Source organism: Myotis myotis, unplaced genomic scaffold (genome assembly GCF_014108235.1).
Source record: "Myotis myotis isolate mMyoMyo1 unplaced genomic scaffold, mMyoMyo1.p scaffold_m19_p_1, whole genome shotgun sequence".
Taxonomy (NCBI): Eukaryota; Metazoa; Chordata; class Mammalia; order Chiroptera; family Vespertilionidae; genus Myotis; species Myotis myotis.
The window spans coordinates 160,084,332-160,106,309 of NW_023416313.1; the positions used below are offsets into that span (position 1 = coordinate 160,084,332).

Sequence of the window (21,978 nt, forward strand, 5' to 3'; positions counted from 1 at the left end):
GTGTGTGTGTGTGTATGAGTGTATATTTAAGATAAAGTCCTAGAACTGTTCCATGGGATGTATGCATTTGTACTTTCGATATTTTTATGTTGCCCTTTCTGACACCCTTTCCAATACCTCTACCAAACTTTGATTTTTGCCAGTTTAATAAGGTCAAAAACAGTATCTCCGTATGATTTCCATTACCATTTCTCCTATGCTAAGACTATGTACATTTTCATAGCCATTGGCTCTTCCTCTCATTTGCCCATTTTTCTATTAGATTTTTGGTCTTGTAGGAACCCTCTTTATATTAGGTAAATGAGTTACTAGGATATAATTTGCAAACACCCTTTCCCAGTTAGTCATTTGTTTTTCCAATTTTACTTGCATGATATTTTCCAGATATAAAACATGTATATGATGTTGAATTTATCAAAGGTTTTGTGTTATACTTATTATCAAGCTTTTCTGAGGAGTTTAAAAAAATTAGGCTGAGGAATGGGTTGTGATTTAAATGTTTGATCCTTCTTGAAATTTGTGGTTTCTTTTTTTCTTTGCTTTTTTTTTTTTTTTAAATGTTTTTGTTGATTTTAGAGAGAGAGGAAGGGAGAGGGAGAGAGACACATACATTGATGTGAGAGAGAAACATCAATCAGTTGCCTCCACTTGCACCTAGACTGGGACCCAGCGATCCAGGGACCAAACATGGGTGGGACTGCACTCAACCAGCTGAGCCACACTGGCTAGGGCTGCCAGGGCTGTCATGGTTTCTTTAAATGTGTGTACTATCAAGTTAAGGTAGCATTTTACCTATTTCTTAAAAAAAATGTTTTTATTCTTTTTAGAGATAGAGGAAGGGAAAGGGATAAAGATAGAAGCAACATTTTAGTAGAATTTAGGAATATCTTTTGGAGATAACAATTATTCTTGTCATCTATGTTAACAAAATATTCACTTAATTAAAAGGTTTTTGTTTTTCTACTTATTTTTTAGGCTGAGAAGGCCATTGTGACTATGTGGTGATTACAGTTATCTTACTACGAGTTTCCCACTGGAATCATGGAGGAAAAACAGCAGATTATATTGGCTAGTCAAGATGGTGGGACAATGTCAGGAGCAGCACCTACCTTCTTTGTCATCCTAAAACAGGCAGGAAATGGCAAAACAGATCAAGGAATTTTGGTTACTAATAGGGATGCTTGTGCTTTGGCTACCAGTGTGTCATCCCCAGGAAAATCTACAGGGAAGATTTGCCTTCCAGCTGATTGCACTGTGGGAGGTATCACTGTCACCTTGGATAACAATAGTATGTGGAATGAATTCTATCATCGAAGCACAGAGATGATTCTGACCAAGCAGGGAAGACGCATGTTTCCTTACTGTCGTTACTGGATAACAGGTTTAGATTCAAATAAGAAGTATATCCTTGTCATGGATATATCTCCTGTGGATAACCATCGTTATAAGTGGAATGGTCGCTGGTGGGAACCCAGTGGGAAGGCAGAGCCCCATGTTTTGGGGAGGGTTTTTATTCATCCAGAATCTCCTTCCACAGGTCATTATTGGATGCACCAACCAGTATCTTTCTATAAACTGAAACTTACCAACAATACACTGGACCAAGAAGGGCATATTATCTTGCACTCTATGCATCGATACCTGCCAAGGCTTCATTTGGTACCTGCAGAAAAGGCTACTGAAGTGATTCAGTTAAATGGCCCTGGTGTCCACACATTTACCTTCCCACAGACTGAATTCTTTGCAGTAACAGCTTATCAGAACATACAGATTACTCAGCTGAAAATAGATTACAATCCATTTGCTAAAGGCTTCCGGGATGATGGGCTGAATAGTAAGCCCCAGAGAGATGGAAAGCAAAAAAACAGCTCTGACCAAGAAGGTAATAGTGTTCCCAGTTCTCCTGCTCAACGGGCCCGTCTCACAGAAGGTGAAGGGTCAGAGATACAGCTAACTGATTCAGATCCTTTATCTAGGGGTCATGAGACATCAGGCAAGGGTTTGGAGAAGCCTTTCCTTAATATAAATCAAGACTTTCTTGGTTTCATGGATATTGATTCATCAGTTGGTGAAGTTACTCAGTTTAAACAAGAGGTTTCTGAAAGGTAGGTAACAGTTTTTCTGTTTCTAGTGATAAAAGATTTTGGATTGAGCATGTTTGTGTGGACTGCTGATTTTCATAGACAATGGTAAATGTAAGCTAAATACACCACAACTGCTTTTACATTCTGTGAAGTGATGGTTCATTTCTCTGTAATATCAGTTGTGTTGAGGATTCAGAATTGTAGGCAAATTAGATGATTTATCAGAATGGGGATCTTTCATTCATTTAGACTTATAATTTTGTTAATCATGCATAGGACTGTTCCTTGGTTATATGTAGACACACTTAATTGAGGAAGGGAAAAGAAATGACTTCCAAGAAATGTCATAACTGAAAGAAAACTTAGATCCAGACAATTTACAGAAGGGATTCAAAGTACACTTAATACTTAAGAATTTACTATCTGTGGATATCTTAACCCATAAATTGCCTGACTGAAAAGCAAGCTGAAAGTTATTATTATACCCTTAGGTTAAAATAGCATTGAACTTGCATTATTTATGATTTTTAATGGAAAGTTGTTTTTTTTTTTTTTTTTTAATGGATTTGAGAGGAAGGGAGAGAGATGGAGAGAGAAACATCAGTGGGAGAGAGAAAAATGGATAGGTTGTCTCTGGTAGAGGATTGAACCCTAAACCGGAGTGTATGCCCCGAGTAGGAATCGAATCCACCACCTTTTGGTATACAGGACAGTGCTCCAACCAAGTGAGCCACACCAGCCAGGGATATTTATTATTTTTTCAAGCAAGGGCTATTTTTTTTAGAGCAGTTTTAGGTTCACAACAAAATCTGCAAAATTGAGGGGAAGGTATAGAGTTTTTCTATAGACCATATGCCCCAACACATGCATAGCCTCCTCCATTATCAAGAGCCCCCATGAGAGCAGTACATTTGTTTCTATTGATGAACCTGCATTTACACATCATAATCACCCAAAGTCCATAGATTACATTAGTACATTAGGGTTTACTCTTTGTGTTGTACAGTCTATGAGTTTGGACAAATGTATATAATGACATATATCCACCTTACATACATACATAGAGTATTTTCATTGCACTAAAAATTCTCTGTGCTCTGCCTGTTAATTCTCTTCTTTCCCTCGAACCTCTGACAACCTCTTATATATATATATTTTTAACCTTCACCTGAGGATATATATATTTTTTATTTTTAAAATATATTTTTATTGATTTCAGATAGGAAGAGAAAGGGGGAGAGAGAGAGAAACATCAATGATGAGAGAATCATTGATTGGCCGCCTCCTGCAGGACCCCTACTGGGGATTGAGCCTACAACCGGGCATGTACCCTTGACCAGAATTGAGCCAGGGACCCTTTGGTCTATAGGCCGATGCTCTATCCCAGGGGTCCTCAAACTACGGCCTGCGGGCCACATGCAAATACAAATATTGTATTTGTTCCCGTTTTGTTTTATTACTTCAAAATAAGACATGTGCAGTGTGAATAGGAATTTGTTCATAGTTTTTTTTTTAAACTATAGTCCGGCCCTCCAACGTTCTGAGGGACAGTGAACTGGCCCCCTGTTTAAAAAGTTTGAGGACCCCTGCTCTATCCACTGAGAGAAACAGGCTAGGGCTGTCTCCTTTTTTAAAAAAAATGTTTTTATTGATTTTAGAGAGGAAGGGAGGAGGGTAGAGAGAGAGAGACATCGGTGGGCTGTTTCCTGCACACCCCCTACCTGGGATTGAGCCTATAACCTGGGCATGTGCCCTGACAGGGAATTGAACCAGTGACTTCTTGGTTCATGGGTTGGCACTCCATCACTGAGCCACACCGGCTGGGCTGTCTGTGTCTCTTTTTGATCAAGTATATCTTTCAGTAAAATTAATAGAAAGGATATATGGGACCTAGAATTTTAGCATGTTTAAGTAAAGTAACTTCTGATGAAAATAATAATAGTCCCTTGCTCTTCTCCCTTTGAAATCCTAATTTTCTTCTTACATGTTGAAAAATAGTTTTATTTTGCCCTCGTACTTTATAAATTGTTTGGTTAGTTCTGTGCTGAAAATGCATTGCAAGTTCCAGTTTCCTGTTGAGAATTCTTTTAAAATACATTTTTTATTGATTTCAGAGAGAGAGATAAAAACATCAGTGATGAGAATCATCAATTGGCAGCCTCCTGCTTGCCCCCCACAGGGGATTGAGCCCGCAACCCTTGACCGGAATAGAACCCAGAACCCTTCAGTCCGCAGGCCGATGCTCTATTCACAGAGCCAAAGCAGTTAGGGCACCTGTTGAGGATTTGATGCCATTTTGATTCCTGGTTATTTGAAGGCTCTTAAGATCTTTTGTTCATTCCTTATATTATGAAATTTTGTAGTGACGGGCCTTGGTGTGGTTCTTCTCATCATTGTGCTATTTTTTTTCAATTAAGAAATTCATGTACTGTGGTTCTAGGAACACTTTTAGTATAATTTGTCTAAGTTTTTCACTTTCACTTTTTTCTTTTTTCTTTTTTTTTTTAAACTCCTTATAGTTGGATATTCCATCTCCTGGATTGATTATCTTATCAGTCTTCTATTGTCTGTTATCTTTTTCCTCTACTTTATGTTGAAGTTTCATTGATTTACCTTCTAACTTGGTAAAGTTTTTTTTTAACTTGCTAAAGTTTTTATTGCAGCTATCAGATTTCAAGAGCTCTTCTATTTTCTTTTTCATTCCACATTTCCTTTTCCCAGTGGATTTCTTTTTTCTATTAACTTAATTATCACCAGTGTCTTCGAAGGTATTATGTTACAGGTTTTTTTGAATGTACATCCTTAGTACATGTACATATCTTTATTGTATATCTATTAAATTACATTGTATTGTCTACTTGTTTGTTTCCTGCACTGGTCTGTAATTTACTTGAGTGTGGGGTGGGCACTGTTTTTTTGGTAATCCTCAGGCCCAACAAAATTTGCCTGGTACATTGTAGACACAGTGTAATTATCCCTTAATATCTGAGGGGGATTGTCTCCAAAACCCCCCAAACCCCCCAAGACCAAATTTGGCAGATGCTCAAATCCCTTATATAAAACTAGGGGCCTGGTGCACGAATTCATGCACCTTGAAAGGAATGTGGGCCTTGAGGCTGCAGTGGGCACAGGAGTGGGTCTTGGCCCATCCTCTGTGCCCCCACCTGGCCCCTCCTGCCACGGCACTCAGTCCCCTCTGCCGGCAGCCCAGCTCCCACGCGCTGACAGTGCCGGCACTGCTCGCACCTGCTGAGCGGGGCCGGCACTGTCAGTGGGTGCAAGCGGCGGTTGCTGCCCCGATCACCCCTCAGGAGCAGAGGGAGGTGAAGAAGCCCTCAGGGGCGATTGGGGCTGGCAGCTGCTGCTCGCATTCGCTGATGGTGCTGGCAGTGAGTGAGAGCGGTGGCTCAGGCACTGGCTGCGGGTGTCAGTGGGGCCGGCGCTGGCAGTGGGTGCGGGTGGTGGTTCTGGCACCAGCAGTGGATGCGAGCACCGGGCGGGACCATGGCACATGGGAGCAAAGAATTTTCAGTAACCACCAGAGGTTTGCCCCGATTACAGCGACCGGTGCCCCGCCTTCATCTGGCACCCCTGCTCACCTGCTCCATCATCCCACCGCGGCTGATACCCGCCATGTGCCACGCACACGCCCTGGTGGTCAGTGCTCATCATAGTGACCGGTTGTTTGGTTGTTCCACCGTTCAGTCTATATGCATATTAAGCTTTTATTATATAGGATTATATAAGATAGCAGAGTATTTGCACATAACCTAAACGAATTTTCCTGTGTACTTTTTTTTTTCTCTTTTACTCTTATTTGTTGTTGATGCTATTACAGATGGTCCCCCATTTCCCTTCTCTTGTCCACCTCCGTGCAGCCCCCACCCCTCCTCCCTCTGGCCACCACCGCACTGTTGTCTGTGTCCATTGGCTATGCATATATGATCTTTGGTTAAGCACTTCACACTTCTTCAACCAGTCCTCCTGCCACCCTCAGTGTGCTCCATGTATCCATGCCTCCGGTTCTATTTTGTTTATTCATTACATTCCACATACCAGTAAAAGTAAGAATATGTAGTATTTCTCTTTCACTGACTGGCTTATTTTGCTTAGCATAATAATCTCCAGGTTCATCCATGCTGTTGCAAAAGGTAAGGTTTCCTCCTTATAGTTGCATAGTATTCCATTGTGTAAATGTACCACAGCTTTTTTTTTTTTTTTTTTTTTTTACAAGGCCACCAAAAATTTTGGTTGTCTCCCCCCCAAAAAATTGGGAGAGAGAGAGAGAGAGAGAGGTTACCACAGCTTTTTTTATCCACTCATCTACTAATGGTCACTTGGGCTGCTTCCGTATCTTTATTTATTTTTTTATTTTTTTTATTTTTAAAATTCTTTATTGTTTAAAGTATTACAGGTCTCCTTTTCCCCCCATTGACCTCTCCTCAGCTGCTCCCACCTCCCAGCACATGCCCTCCCACCCCTACTGTCTGTGGGCATTTGTTATGCTGATATGCATGCATACAAGTCCTTTGGTTGATCTCTTATGCCCCCCCCCCACTCCTCCCCCCCTCCGCCCCACTGCCTTCCCTCATAGGTTTGATAGTCTGTTTGATGCTTCAATGACTCTGGTTCTATTTTTGTTTTTGTTTTTTAAATATATTTTATTGATTTTTTACAGAGAGGAAGGGAGAGAGAGAGTCAGAAACATCGATGAGAGAGAAACATCGATCAGCCGCCTCCCGCACATCCCCCACTGGGGATGTGCCCGCAACCCAGGTACATGCCCTTGACCGGAATCAAACCTGGGACCCTTCAGTCCGCAGGCCGATGCTCTATCCACTGAGCCAAATCGGTTTTGGCCTATTTTTGTTTTTATGTTGTTCATCATATTCCACAAATGAGTGAGATCATGTGATATTTATCATTCTCCGACTGGCTTATTTTGTATCACAGTTTTTTAATTCACTCATCTTCTGATGGGCACTTAGGCTGTTCCCAAATCTTAGCTATTACAAATTGTGCTGCTCTGAACAAAGGGGTGCATATATACTTTCTGATTGGTGTTTCTGATTTCTTGGGATATATTCCTAGAAGTGGGGTTACTGGGTTAAATGAGAGTTCCATTTTTAATTTTTTGAGGAAACGCCATACTGTTTTCCATAGTGGCTGCACCAATCTGCATTCCCACCAGCAGTGCACGAGGATTCTTTTTTCTCCACACCCTCGCCAGCACTTGTCGCTTGTTGATGGTAACCATTCTGACAGGTGTGAGATGGTACCTCATTGCCGTTTTGATTTGTATCTCTTGGATGATTAGTGACTTTGAGCATGTTTTCATATATCTCTTGGCCTTCTGTATGTCCTCTTTCAAAAAGTGTCTCCCTAGGTTCTTTGCCCATTTTTTTAAAAAATTAAATCTTTATTGTTCAGATTATTACAGTTGTTACTCTTTTTCCCCCCATAACTCCCCTCCACCCGTTTCCCACCCCCCCCTCCGTCCTCACTGCTCCCCCCCCCCCACTGTCCTAATCCATAGGTGCACGATTTTTGTTCAGTCTCTCTCCACATCCCCCACACCCCTTTCCCCCCCAAGAATAGTTAGTCCACTCCCTTTCTATGCCCCTGATTCTATTATAATAACCAGTTTATTCTGTTCATCAGATTATTTATTCCCTTGATTTTTAGATTTACTTGTTGATAGATGTGTATTTGTTGTTCATAGTTTGTTGTTTTTTTTTCAATTTTTTTTTAAAATTAAATCTTTATTGTTCAGATTATTACATTTGTTCCTCTTTTTCCCCCCCCCATAACTCCCCTCCTCCTAGTTCCCGCCCCACCCTCCGCCCTCACTCCCCACCCACTGTCCTCATCCATAGGTGCATGATTTTTGTTCATTCTCTTCCCGCATCTCCCACACCCCTTTCCCCCCCAAGAATGGTCAGTCCATTCCCTTTCTATGTCCCTGATTCTATTATAATCACCAGTTCATTCTGTTCATCAGATTACTTATTCACTTGATTCTTAGATTCACTTGTTGATAGATGCATATTTGTTGTTCATAATTTGTGTCTTTACCTTTTTCTTCCTCTTCCTCTTCTTAAAGGATACCTTTCAGCATTTCATATAATCCTGGTTTGGTGGTGATGAACTCCTTTAGCTTTTCCTTATCTGTGAAGCTCTTTATCTGACCTTCAATTCTGAATGATAGCTTTGCTGGATAAAGTAATCTTGGTTGTAGGTTCTTGCTATTCATCACTTTGAATATTTCTTGCCACTCCCTTCTGGCCTGCAAAGTTTCTGTTGAGAAATCAGCTGACAGTCGTATGGGTATTCCCTTGTAGGTAACTGAGTTTCTTTCTCTTGCTGCTTTTAAGATTCTCTCTTTGTCTTTTCCTCTTGGCATTTTAATTATGATGTGTCTTGGTGTGGTCCTCTTTGGATTCCTTTTGTTTGGGGTTCTCTGCGCTTCTTGGACCTGTAAGTCCATTTCTTTCACCAGGTGGGGGAAGTTTTCTGTCATTATTTCTTCAAATAGGTTTTCAATATCTTGCTCTCTGTCATCTTCTGGCACCCCTCTAATTCTGATGTTGGTACGCTTGAAGCTGTCCCAGAGGCTCCTTACACTATCCTCGCATTTTTGGATTCTTTTTTCATTTTGCTTTTCTGGTTGGGTGTTTTTTGCTTCTTTGTATTTCAAATCTTTTTTTTTGTCCCCTGCACCGGGAGTTCTTCCGGGAGTTCAACCAGGGGTTGGGGTCGGCTGGGGGAAGGGAAGGTGTCCCCGGCCAGCAGTGGGCAGCCACTAGGGACCCTGGGCCTCTAGTCAGTGATAAGAGAGAATCATTGATCGGCTGCCTCCTGCAAGGCCCCTACTGGGGATCAAGTTCGCAACCCAGGCATGTGCCCTTGAGTGGAATTGAACCCGGGACTCTTCAGTCCGCAGGCCGACACTCTCTCCACTGAGCCAAATTGGCTAGAACTCCTTTATTTTTTTTTAATATGGCTACATTGATTTTTTTGTTTGGGTGAGGGATTAGGGCTATATGAGCCTTGCATTCCTGAGATAAGCACAACCTGGTTATGATAACATTTTTTTTTAATAGCCAGATTCAATTTGCTAATATTTTATTGAGGGTTTTGCATCTATGTTTTTGAAGGATATTTGTTGGTATTTTTATTTCTGATACATTGGTTTCAGGATTATGATTTCTTCATAAAACAAGTTGTAAAGTGTTGCCTTCTCATGTATTTTCTGAGTTTGTGTAAGATTGGTATTTTTTCATTGTGTGTTTTGTTAAAATATATATTTTATTGTTGATAGTATTACATATACCTCCAATTTTCCCTTCTCCTACCCTTCTCTCCTCCTCCCCTTCCCCCCAAGTTCTTCACAATCCTATTGCCTGTGTCCATGGGCTATGCATACATATATTTATGTAAATCCTTTGATTTATCTTTTGTCCCCACATCCCTACATCGAGGTATGTCAATCTGTTCCATGCTTCCATGCTTTGGGTCTTTTTTGTTGGTCAATTCATTTTGTTCATTAGATTCCACAAATAAGTGAGATCATGTGATAATTTATCTTTCTCAGATTGGCTTATTTCACTTAGCATAATACCTTCCAGGTCCATCCATGCTGTCCCAAAGGGTAAGAGATCCCTCTTTTTTTACAGCTGCATAGTATTCAGTTGTTTACTAGTAAATGTCCCATAGTCTTTTTAACCCATTAATCTACTGATGGGCACTTGGGCTATTTCAAAATCTTAGCTATTGTAAATAATGCTGCTGTGAACATAGAGGTGCACATATTCTTTCTGATTGGTGTTTTGAGGTTTTTAGGATATATTCCCCGAAGTGGGATTGTTGAGGCAAATGGAAATTCCATTTTTAATTTTTTGAGGAAACTCCGTACTGTTTTTCATAGTGGCTGCACCAATCTGCATTCCCACCAGCAGTAAACTAGTGTTCCCTTTTCTCCACATCCTCACCAGCACTTGTTTGTTGACTTATTGATGATAGCCGTTGATAGATTGTGGTTTTATTTATTTTATTTTATTTTGTTTTTATTATTTTTTTAAATATATTTTATTGATCTTTTACAGAGAGGAAGGGAGAGAGATAGAGAGTTAGAAACATCGATCAGCTGCCTTCTGCACATCTCCTACTGGGGATATGCCCGTAACCCAGGTACATGCCCTTGACCGGAATCGAACCTGGGACCCTTCAGTCCGCAGGCCGACGCTCTATCCACTGAGCCAGACCGGTTTCAGCAGATTGTGGTTTTAATTTGCATCTCTCTGATGATTAGTGACTTTGAACATTCTTTCATGTGTCTGTTGCCCATTTATATGTCCTCTTTGGAGAAATGTCTATTCAGGTCTTTTGCCCATATTTTAATTGGATTGTTTGTCTTTTGTTGAGTTTTATGAGTACTTTAAATATTTTGGATATTAGTACAGTGGATTCCATTTTCATTTTGATGGTGGTTTCTTTCGTTGCAGAAGCTTTTTGTTTTGATGTAGTTCCATTTGTTTATTTTCTCCTTAGTTTCCTTTGCTCTAGGAGATGTATCTGCAAAAATTCTGCTACATGAGTTTTCTGAAATTTTACTACTTATATTTTCTTGTAAGATTTTTATGGTTTCATGCCTTACATTTAAGTCTTTTATCCATTTTTAGTTTATTATGTATTTTGTAAGTGGTGGTCTGCTTTCATCTTTTTGTATGTCCAGTTTTCCTAACACCATTGTTGAAGAGACGGTCTTTACTCCATTCTATGTTCTTGCCTCCTTTGTCAAATATTAATTGACTGTAATAGTGTACGTCAGTTCATTATGTGTTTGATAGACTTCATCAGGGAAACTGGAGTTTCTTTATTGGCAGGTTTCAGATCACAAATTTAATTTCTCTATTGTTTTCTGTTTCATTGATTTCTCCTGCCCCCCATCTGTATTTCTACTTGCTTTTGGTTTAATTTGCCTATTTTAAATCAGGGTTTGGTTGACTAAGGCCTGTGGATCGTAACTGCCCCACTGTTTTTGTATGGCCTGAACACTAAGAATGATTTTTGTATTTTTAAATAGTTGGGAAAAGCAAAAGAAGAAAAATACTTTGTCACGTGTGAAAATTATTTAACCATTTGTATGCCATACCGTCTATAGACGCAAGCGGTGGCCCTTTTTTAATTAAATTCAAAATTTCATGGCAGTTAACTGGTTGAAATTTAAGTTTCAGTGTTCATTTGTTGGAACACAACTCTACTCCTTTTTAAAAAAATAATATTTTATTGATTATTTTTACAGAGAGGAAGGGAGAGGGATAGAGAGTTAGAAACATCGATCAGCTGCCTCCTACACATTCCCCACTGGGGATGTGCCCGCAGCCAAGGTACATGCCCTTGACTGGAATCGAACCTGGGACCCCTGAGTCCGCAGGCCGACGCTCTATCCACTGAGCCAAAACCAGCCAGGGCTCTACTCACTTTTTGTGTGTGTGTGTGCTTCAGTGGCTGAGTTGAGTAGTTGTAATAGAGACTATGGATCTTAAAGCCTAAAAATTTTACTATCTAGCTATTTACAAAAAAATTTTTTCAACCCCTAAGTTACTGATTTTAGATTTATATTTAAAAAGCTATAGGATTCTCTCTCAGCACTGCTTTAGGTGCAATCTATAAATTTTAATGTGTTATTTGTCATTGATTCATAGTTTGATTCTATTTTTGTCAAAGAACATGTGACTTAAAAACCTTGGAAAAAAAATTTATTATGACTTTATTGCCTAGCATATGATCTGTTTTGATGAATACTTCATATACTCTTATAAATGATGTATATATTATACAGTTGGATATAGTGTTTTTAGTGTTCTATAATGCCCTTCTTTATCTCTAATGATATTCTTTTTTTAAAAAAATATATTTTATTAGTTTTTTACAGAGAGGAAGGGAGAGGGATAGAGAGTTAGAAACATCGATGAAAGAGAAACATCGATCAGTTGCCTCCTGCACACCTCCCACTGGGGATGTGCCTGCAATCAAGGTACATGCCCTTGACTGGAATCGAACCTGGGACCCTGGAGTCTGCAGGTCGATGCTCTATCCACTGGGCCAAACCGGTCAGGGCTCTAATGGTATTCTTATTTTAATGTCTACTTTGTCTCAGATTATTGAGCCACATTAACTTCTGATTTTCTCTTGACATGATTTTATCTTTTCCTTCCTTTTACTTTCAATCTATCTGTGTCTCAGAATTAAATTGTGTTTTTCTTAAACACCTTACAGTTAAGACTTTTTTTATTCCACTGTTCAAATCTCTTTTAATTGGACTGTTTTGTTCATTTAATATTATTACTTATATGGCTGGATTTTAAGCATTTTGTCTTAATATTTTCTGTTTCTCTCATCTGTGCTTTGATTACTCTTCTCTGTTTTCATTTGAATTGAGTTTTTAAAATTCTGTTTTCATTGCCTAGTGACTTTTTAGCTATACCTCGGTATTTTATTTTTATTTTGTGATTTTAGTATTAGTCTGCTCAGGTTGACAGTACAAAATACTCTAGACTAAGTGGCTTAAACAATGAAAATATTATTTTCTCACAGTTTTGGAGGCTGGAAAGTCCAAGATAATGGTTTTGGCAGCGTTTTCTGTTAAGAGCTATCATCATGGCTTGCAGACCGCTACCACATAGAGGGGGAGAGATTTCCCCAACTCTATGTCCTCACTTAATTTTAATTACTACATCAAGACCCTCCCTTCATGTATATTGATAAGTAGGGTTTCAGTGTATGAATTTGGGAGGGACACAGATTAATATATAACAGTTCATGAACAGCTAATGTCCTTATAGTTCATGTTCTTATATATGCTATAAACCCCCAAAACATTATTTTGCTTTCAACAGTCAGTAGCCATTTAAAGAAGTATAAGAAAAACAGTCTTTTATATTTACTCATGTATTTATTTTTTCCTGGGTCTTTTCATTTGTTCTTGGATATTGGTTCATTTCCTATCAGTCTGAAAAACTTCCTTTGAGATGTAATTCATTGTAATAATTTCATCCTGTAAAGCAGGGGTGGGAACCTTTTTTCTGCCAAGGGCCATTTGGATATTTATATAACCTCATTCTCAGACCATACAAATTTATCTACTTAAAAATTAGCCTGCTATACTTGGTCAAACATTTAATTAACTCACCTCTAGTGCCTTGGCAAGGCCAGACCAACTGATTTTGCAGGCCTTATATGCCCTGCTGGATGTTCCCCACCCCTGCTTTAAAGTGTATATTTTAGTGGTTTTTAGTATATTTACAGAATTGTGTAGCTATGAACACAGTCATTTTTACGACATTTTCATCTTCCCCCAAAACAAACTAACAGACACACACACCTGTGCTCTCTATTAGTCACTCCCCATTTTTTCTCAGCCACTCCTCAACCCCACCTCAGTCATCCGTGACCACCAGTCTCCTTTTTCTTTTAGATTTGCCTATTTTGGACATTTTGTATAAATGGAATTACATGTAGTTTTTTGTGCTTAGTTTCTTTTACTTAATGTAATGTTTTCAAAGTTCATCCATGTTGTAGCATGTATCCATATCTCATTCCTTTTATTGCTGAACAATATTGTGTAGATAAAACATTTTATCCATTCATCAGTTGATAGACATTAAAGTTTCCACTACTTGGCTATTAAGAATAATGTTGCCATGAAAATTTGTGTCAAGTTTTCATGTGGAAACAGTTTTGGGTGGCGATAAGCCCATTCTTACCCCCATTGAATTGTCTTGGTACCTTTGGCAATTGAAAAAATCAGTTTATATAAATGTGTGTGCTTATTACTAGACTCTGAATTCTGTTCAGTTGATCTGGATATTTAGCCTTAAGCCGTATAACACTGTTTTGATTACTGTACCTTTGTAATAAGTTTTGAAATTGGGAACTATGGGTCCTCAGAGAACTTTTTATTTTTCAAGATTTTGGGGGGCTCTTTTGGGTTCTCTTTCATTTTCTTATTAATTGTAGGATCAATTTGTCATTTTCCCAAAAAATCCCAGGTGGATCTTGACGTGGGAGATTGTGTTAAAACTGCAGATCATTAAAAAACAAACAAAAAACACTGCAGATAATTTTCAGGGAATATTGCTATCTTACCAATATTAAGTCTCCCAGTGTATAAACATGGGATATTTGTCCCTTTTTTTAAAGTCACCTTTTATATCTTTCAGCAATGTTTCGTAGTTTTTTTATAAAATATTTTTTATTAATGTCAGAGAAGAAGAGAGAGAAAGAGAAAGGTAGAAATATCAATGATGAGAGAGAATCATTGATCGGCTGCCTCCTGCAGGCCCCTCACTGGGGATCAGGCCCACAACCTGGGTGTGTGCCCTGACTGGGAATTGAACCGGTGACCTCTTCGTTCCTGGGTTTGATACTCAGCTGCTGAGCCCTACCTGGCTGGGCTGTTTTGTAGTTTTGTGTGTGTGTGTGTGCAAGTCTTATACAGCTTATTCCTAAGTATTTTATTCTTGTTGATGCTATTGCAAATGTAATTGTTTTCTTGATTTTACTGTTGACATTTATTCCTAGTGTGTAGAAGTAGAATTTTTGTGTGTGTGTGAATTGATCTTGGATTCTTCAATCTTGCCCAACTAATTTATACCAATAGTTTTTTTAGTGGATTTTTAAGAATTGTCTACATAAAATGGGATATTTGGTCACATGGGATATTTGTAGAATTTTACTTCTTCCTTTTTAATCTGGAGGTCTTTTATTTATTTTTCTTGCCTGATTACCTTTGTAGAACCTCTTGTACAATTGAGTAGAAGTAGTGAGAGCTAACATCCTTGTCTTGTTTCTGATCTTAGGAGATAGTATTTCTTGTACAGTCTGAGTTCTCTCAGTTGCCTAAAAATGTCTTCAGGTGTAAAGGCTTCTTTTGCTAGATCCAGAACATTAGGTTGGCCCTGTCAATACTTTATGATGGGTGTCATTCTACTGTCTTCTGGCTTCATTATTTCCAATGAGTAGTCAGTCTATTGTTCTCATTGTCGATCCTCCACTGTAATGTCATTTTTTCCTCCACTGCTTATAAGGTTTTTCTCTTGGTCTTTAATTTTCAGCAGCCTAACCTTTACATGCCTATTCTGTTTAGGTGATTTACTTTATTAAATTTTAACTCACCTCACATTTGAGATGTTGAGGGTGGGATTGGGCTTGGGATCTAAGCGCTAGGAGACTACAAGTTCTCTGTTTTCAGGCCAACCTTGCTGCATCACTTCTGCTTATTTTTCAGAAGTCCCCTGGAGGATAATTGGTGGGAATGAGGACTAGTTTTCTTTTTGGGGGTCCTCCAGATTCTAGTGTGCTCATCCTCAGGCATGAAAAGAGACTGGTTTCTCTGTGTCCCAACAAAGATTTTTTTCCTATAGTTGCTTTTTTTCTCTGTTCACTTGTGCTTCAAGCAGTGTAAATGCTACTCAGTGTTGAAAGCATTAGCAATCTGTCACCTAGAGAAGGCTGGTTCCTCTCTGAAATTCAGTTCATTTAGACTTATTTGTGTCCAGAGGTCTTCAATGGCTTTAAAAGAAAATTGGGTTTTTAATTTATCTAGTGTTTTCTCATTGTTATGGCAGAAGTGATGATCTTTGTGATCTTCAACATTTTAACTGGAAGGGAAAGTCTTCTATTGAAGGATTTTTAAGTAAGGTCAAGATCTTAAGTTGTACAAGGAACAAGTAACTACACAGTAATGTAAATGATTGCTTATGCATATTTGAGATAAATGAAAGTTTTACAAAGACAGTGACTTTAATTGAGTTAGTGAATAGTTCGAACACATCCTTAAGATACATTGGTACAGTTTATATGCTTTTAATGGTTAATTGGGAAGAGTGGGAAACTAAAAAAATGTTTGTGTTTTTTGAAGACTTATATAAAACTCAATCAGCATGGGTCATATGTACTTGCCTTCAACTACCCTACCTTTTTATTTTGGAAGAATTAATGCTAGACTTTTTATACTGAAAGTGAGTTTTTCAACTTTAAAACCACTTGGCAATAACATTGTGAATGTACTAAAAAGGTACTACTGGAATGTACATTTTTAAATGGTGAGAGTGATATATATATATGTGTGTGTATATATATATATATATATATGTGTGTGTGTGTGTATATACATATATATATATATATTTTTTTTTGAGAGTGTTATATTTTATGTTACGATTTTTGTCTTAATTTTTAAAAAGGAAAAATCAAGCAGGCAGTTTGTAAAGCCCTTCCTGATATTTAGTGCAATTCTTAATTGCAGCTGACATTTGTTTGCTTTTATTGGCAATTGTTAATCACTGAAGCTCTCTTGAGTTTGATTTTGGTTCAGTGCTAGTTGACTTTCAAAATTGAGTGTATCTGAAAAATACTATCCTATATAATAAAAGAGTAATATGCAAATTGACCGAATGGCGGACTGACCGGTCGCTATGATGCGCACTGAACACCTGGGGGCAGACGCTCAATGCAGAAGCTGCCCCCTGGTGGTTAGTGCACTCCCACAGGGGGCGTGCCACTTAGCCACAAGCCAGGTTGATGGCTGGCGAGTACCATGGCGGTGACAGTAGCCTCTCCCGCCTCCGAGGCAGAGCTAAGGATGTCCAATGGATGTCCTCCGAGGCAGAGCTAAGGATGTGCCTATGGGGAGTGGGCCTAAGCTATCAGTTGGACATCCCCTGAGGGCTCCTGGACTGCTAAAGGGCACAGGCTGGGCTGGGCTGAGGGGACCCCCCCCCATGCATGAATGTGCACCGGGACTCTAGTTAGGAAAATAAGTGTTATAACTTTTTGATTTAGTGATAAGAGGGTTGTTTGTTAAAACTTTGCTCTTTATGCCCGGCTGATGTGGCTTGTTGTTGAGTGTCTACCCATGAACCATGAGGTCACGGTTTGATTCCTGATCGGGGCATATGCCCGGATTTTGTGCCCGGTTTTTGGGGCTTGATCTCCAGTGGGGGTTATGCAGGAGGAAGCCAATTGATTTTCTTTTATCATTGATGTTTCTGTCTCTCTCTCCCTCTCCTTTCTCTCTTTGAAACCAATAAAAAATATACATATAAAACAAAACAAACAAAAACTTTACTCTTTATTATATATATACTTTTGTGAGAAATTGACAGAAAATATAAAAGTGTGATGTTGATAAAGTGCTTTTGAGATCCTTATGTTCTACAAAGTGTTTCTCTTACAAAATCTGATGTTACTTGGTTTTTAAAAACCTTTTGTTTCTCTCCTGAGTCTTATTTATGGAAGGACTGCCCTTTTTAACCCTCGCTTCCCTGTCTCTCCAGACATGTTGCCAACAATTTTGAAGACAGTACCCATGTAGCATCACCAGTAGACCCAAATGGAAATTTCAATGTTGTCATTAAAGAGGAACCTCTAGATGATTACGACTATGACCTTGGTGAGTTTCCAGAAGGGGTCACTGTGAAACAGGAAGAGACGGATGAGGAAACAGATGTATACTCAAACAGTGATGATGATCCTATATTAGAGAAACAGCTAAAGAGGCACAATAAAGTTGATAACCTAGGAGCTGACCATCCGTCTTCTAAATGGCTACCAAATAGCCCATCAGGTGTTGCTAAAGCTCAAATGTTCAAATTAGACGCTGGAAAGATGCCAGTAGTTTGTCTGGAGCCCTGTGCTGTCACCAAAAGCACAGTGAAGATTTCTGAGCTCCCTGATAACATGATTTCTACATCTCGGAAGGATAAATCTATGTTGACAGAATTAGACTATTTGCCTACGTACATTGAAAATTCCAATGAGGCTGGCTTCTGCTTAGGCAAGGAATCAGAAAATGGTTTTAGAAAATATTCACCAGATCTCAGAGTGGTACAAAAATATCCTTTACTTAAAGAGCCTCAATGGAAATATCCTGATATTTCTGACTGCATGAATACAGAAAGAATAATTGACAGTTCAAAGAGTTCACCTGGGGACTCATTTTTAGCAAAAGAGGACTTGGGCAGAAAGAAAGCAACTATGCTTAAGATTGCTGCAGCTTCCAAGACTGTGAATACTAATCAGAATGCCCCTACAAATGTCAGTGGAAAAAGAGGAAGGCCACGAAAATTGAAACTCTCTAAGGCAGGGCGACCACCTAAACACACGGGAAAATCTTTAACTTCTACCAAGAGCATTCCTATGGGCTCTGGGAGTACCTTTCCAGATGTGAAGCCTGATCTGGAAGACGTGGATGGTGTTCTCTTTGTTTCCTTTGAATCGAAGGTAAGATTGTTATTTCAGCATTCTTTCTAAGGCCAAATAATTATTATTGAATTGTATACCTGGCTGATAACCAGTTTACAATCTAGTTTTTGTGAATGCATCCATTATGTGAGGAGGATGTGTGCATGGGGAACTGAGTGTCTCCAAAATGTTTGGTTTAGTTAATAGGTGTCATGATATTTTGTGTGAATGAACTTAAAAATTTATATCTACCTTTTGCATCTTAGAGGGAAGGCACGTGTGGGTGGGTGGGAAGAGATTAACCAAATAATTTATATGCTTATATGCATAACCCATGGACACAGATAATAGTGTGGTGAAGGCCTAGGGGCAGGAGGCTAGTGCGGGCTAGAAGAGGTCATTGGGGGTGCGGGGGAATGGGATATCTGTAATGCTTTCAACAGTAAAGATAAAAAAAATTTATGTCTGCTTTGATATGAATTCATGATTTTTGTGCAGTGTAGCTGGAATTTAAAAAAATCTTCAGATCTTAACTGGAATTTTCATTATTATGGACTTTAAAAAGGCATAAGTACATGAAAAGTTTACTAACTTTTTTGGGACACCTTATCCCCTGATTTTTTTTTTTTTTTAATATATATTTTTTTATTGATTTCAGAGGAAGGGTGAGAGAGATAGAAACATCAGTGATGAGAGAGAATCATTGATCAGCTGCCTCCTGCATGCCCTACACTGGGGATCAAGCCACAACCCAGGTATATGCCCTGATTTCCTGGTCCACAAGTCAAAGTTCAACCACTGAGCCAAGCTGGCTGGGCTCCCCAGATTTTTTTTTTTTGCGTTTTTGTTGTTGTTAGTCCTCTGAGTATATTTTTTCCCTTTATTTGTTTTTAAGAGAGAGAGAATGGAAGGGAGGAAAAGAGGGGGATGGGGAAGAAGGGGGAGGGGAGAGAGAGAGAGAGAGAGAGAGAGAGAGAGAGAGAGAGAGAGAGAGAGAGAGAGAAACATCAATGTGAGAAAGACACATCCATTGTTGCCTCCCACATGTGCTTTGACCAGGGCAGGGATCAAACCTGCAACCCAAGTATGTGCCCTTGACCTGTAATCAAACCCGAGATCCTTTGGTGTCTGAGCTGGCGCTCTAACAACTGAGCTATACCGTCCAGGACAGTCCTCTGATTTTTATCAGGAACAGCAGAGTGCCACTGGAGAACCACATATTAATGGTCTTATTAATTATGCTGTTTTACACATCAATGGTTTATTTATTTTACTCCTACATTATAATTAGATTATTTTTTGTTTAGATTTTTATAGAAGCCTAATCTGTAGTTCTAAATTGGCTACACAGAGGTTGAATGCTTTCTACTGGGTCTTAAGCTACCTTTATGTAGCCTATCTTTATGTAAACTTTAAGAAGTCTTTATGCAAATTGGCATAATATAGTTTAGATCAGTTAACTGAATATATTCAGATAATTTGCTTTTTCTTCTGATTATTAAAGTGATGTAATATTTAGAAAATATCAAAATGTATCAAAACGAAAAATGTTTCTGGTTTACTTTTAAACTTTTAGAAGTGATATGAGCTACATTTTTGTTTTATATATAGGAAGCTCTAGACATTCATGCAGTTGATGGGACAACAGAAGAGCACTCTAGTCTTCAGGCATCAACCACAAATGACCCAGGTATTATATAATGATATAAAAAGAGATATATTTGGAATTTGGCTCTTGGAATGAAATATGCAATGTTCATTTTTCTGTAGTACATACGTTTTTCTGTAGTACGTACTATTCTACTTTATCATTATTTGTTTTCTGAATAGATTGCAGAGCAAGAATTTCCCAGTTGGAAAAAGAATTGATAGAAGATTTGAAAGCCTTGAGGCATAAGCAAGTGATACATCCTGGTCTTCAAGAAGGTAATCCTCCTATATAATAAAAGGCTAATATGCAAATTGTCCCCTTGGGAGTTCTACTGACTCGGAGTTTAACCACTCGCTATGACGTGCGCTGACCACCAGGGGTGGTGCAGAACGAAGGAAGGCCACGGCCAGCAGCTGGCAGCCAGGGGAAGGAAGGCCCTGATCGCCAGCCAGGCCTTAGGGACTCTACCCGTACATGAATTTCGTGCACTGGGCCTTTAGTATTTTCTAAAAAAAAAAAAAAAAAATTTGTTCTCTTTCTCCTTTCCTTCCACTCGCTTTCCCCTCTTATGCCTTGTTTCTCCTTCCTCCCTTTTTTGTTTTACCTCCTTTCCCTGCATCCTTGATTTCATTTATTTTCAGTGCCTCTCTTAACTTGAATTTTTCTCTTTTCTCCCTCCATGATTTTCCCACTTAACTTAAAAACATTTCTAGGTTTTTTATACCCTAAGAGAAACCCTATTCTGTAGACACTGTCTCATCTTTGTGAAACATATCTTATGCATTAAAAAATGTATCATAAGAAAGTGGTGTTTTCTCTTTGCTTTTTTATAATACAGTATTTTCCTCCCTATGTCTCATCTTTTAAATTTTGGCTGTTGTTTTTGTGAGGTTTTTTTTTGGGGGGGGGAAGGTCCCATATATTTTTATATGCTTAGTAATACATTTAGGTGTATAAATAGAATATTTTTTCTCATTTTGTGGCTGCAAACATTTTATATATTTTATGTATTGCTTGGGACTCACTTTAAATTTTTCATTATTATTTGTTTTGTTGTAATAGATTATCTTGGCCTTGATTATGTTGCTAAATCCTTTTTCTAAAATAGTGAAATCTATTACACTTACTGCTGTTGTAGTAACTACTGATTTTTCCATTTGTAATGTAAATAAAAGATTGTAAGCCATGTCCCAATTTTTAGTTTCTTATATCTTTAATTTAAAGTATGCTTCTTGGAGTAGTTTATTGAGTTTTTGATTGTTAGTCCATTTTCTTTTCAAAGCACTGTCTGGCTGATTTATATTATGTGGTAGATCATTTATTTGAGAGTGTAAGCATTATTTGCTAACAAACAGAATGTTGACTTATAAAATGATCATTTAATTTCTAAATCAAATGGTAATATTTGAAGAACTTTTGCTTCACTCTGTTGATGGTATGATATTAAAGTGTGCAAATCTCAATGCAAGTGGACTGGGTACTATGGATTTTAATGGACAGTCGCAGTCATATCATGTTAGGCTTGAGTGATAGAAAATAGCAAATAATATTTGCTATTGTTTATTGTCAGCTTTCACTTCTGCTATTTTCTCTAAATAATATTCTCTTTCTCCTATCAGTTAACTTACCCTTTAAGTTTATTTCCCCTCCTACTTACACTTTTCGTTAGTTATGTAGTCTGATAATGTATAAATAACATTTATGTTGTGTTTTTGTAACCTAATTTCAACATATGATTTTGTCTTAGCTCTAGAGTTGAATATGTCAGTGATCCCTGCCAGCGTTTTGCTGTGGTTTGTTTGCCTATTATTTCCTTGGCTGAGATTTGAGTTTTTTCCTTTCCTTATAGACATTTTGAGTCAAATCTAATTTTTTCCTTTGTGTAAAGGAGCTTCAAAGTCAAATGCTTATGGAAACTAAGCAGGAAACATAAAGTAAAATTAGCCCGGGTTCCAGGTGCCAGAGGGAAGCCGGTGCTGGCAGCTGGGGGAAGGA

The 21,978-nt window shown here is 38.5% G+C and overlaps 1 protein-coding gene across 14 annotated transcripts in view; it reads left to right on the forward strand.

Moving 5' to 3' along the window:
• The window catches only part of MGA (MAX dimerization protein MGA), a 136,951-nt gene that overhangs the window by 42,786 nt on the left and 72,187 nt on the right, over positions 1-21,978 (forward strand). For 13 of the 14 annotated variants that reach the window (XM_036298100.1, XM_036298085.1, XM_036298146.1 and 10 more), the window contains exons 2-5: positions 976-2,105; positions 17,426-18,371; positions 19,944-20,022; positions 20,163-20,258. In XM_036298100.1, the coding sequence (XP_036153993.1) occupies positions 1,042-2,105; positions 17,426-18,371; positions 19,944-20,022; positions 20,163-20,258 (2,185 nt within the window). In that variant the 5' untranslated portion in view covers positions 976-1,041. Of the gene's footprint in view, positions 1-975; positions 2,106-17,425; positions 18,372-19,943; positions 20,023-20,162; positions 20,259-21,978 lie in introns of those variants that run through there. The other variant, XM_036298194.1, reaches the window with a different exon arrangement.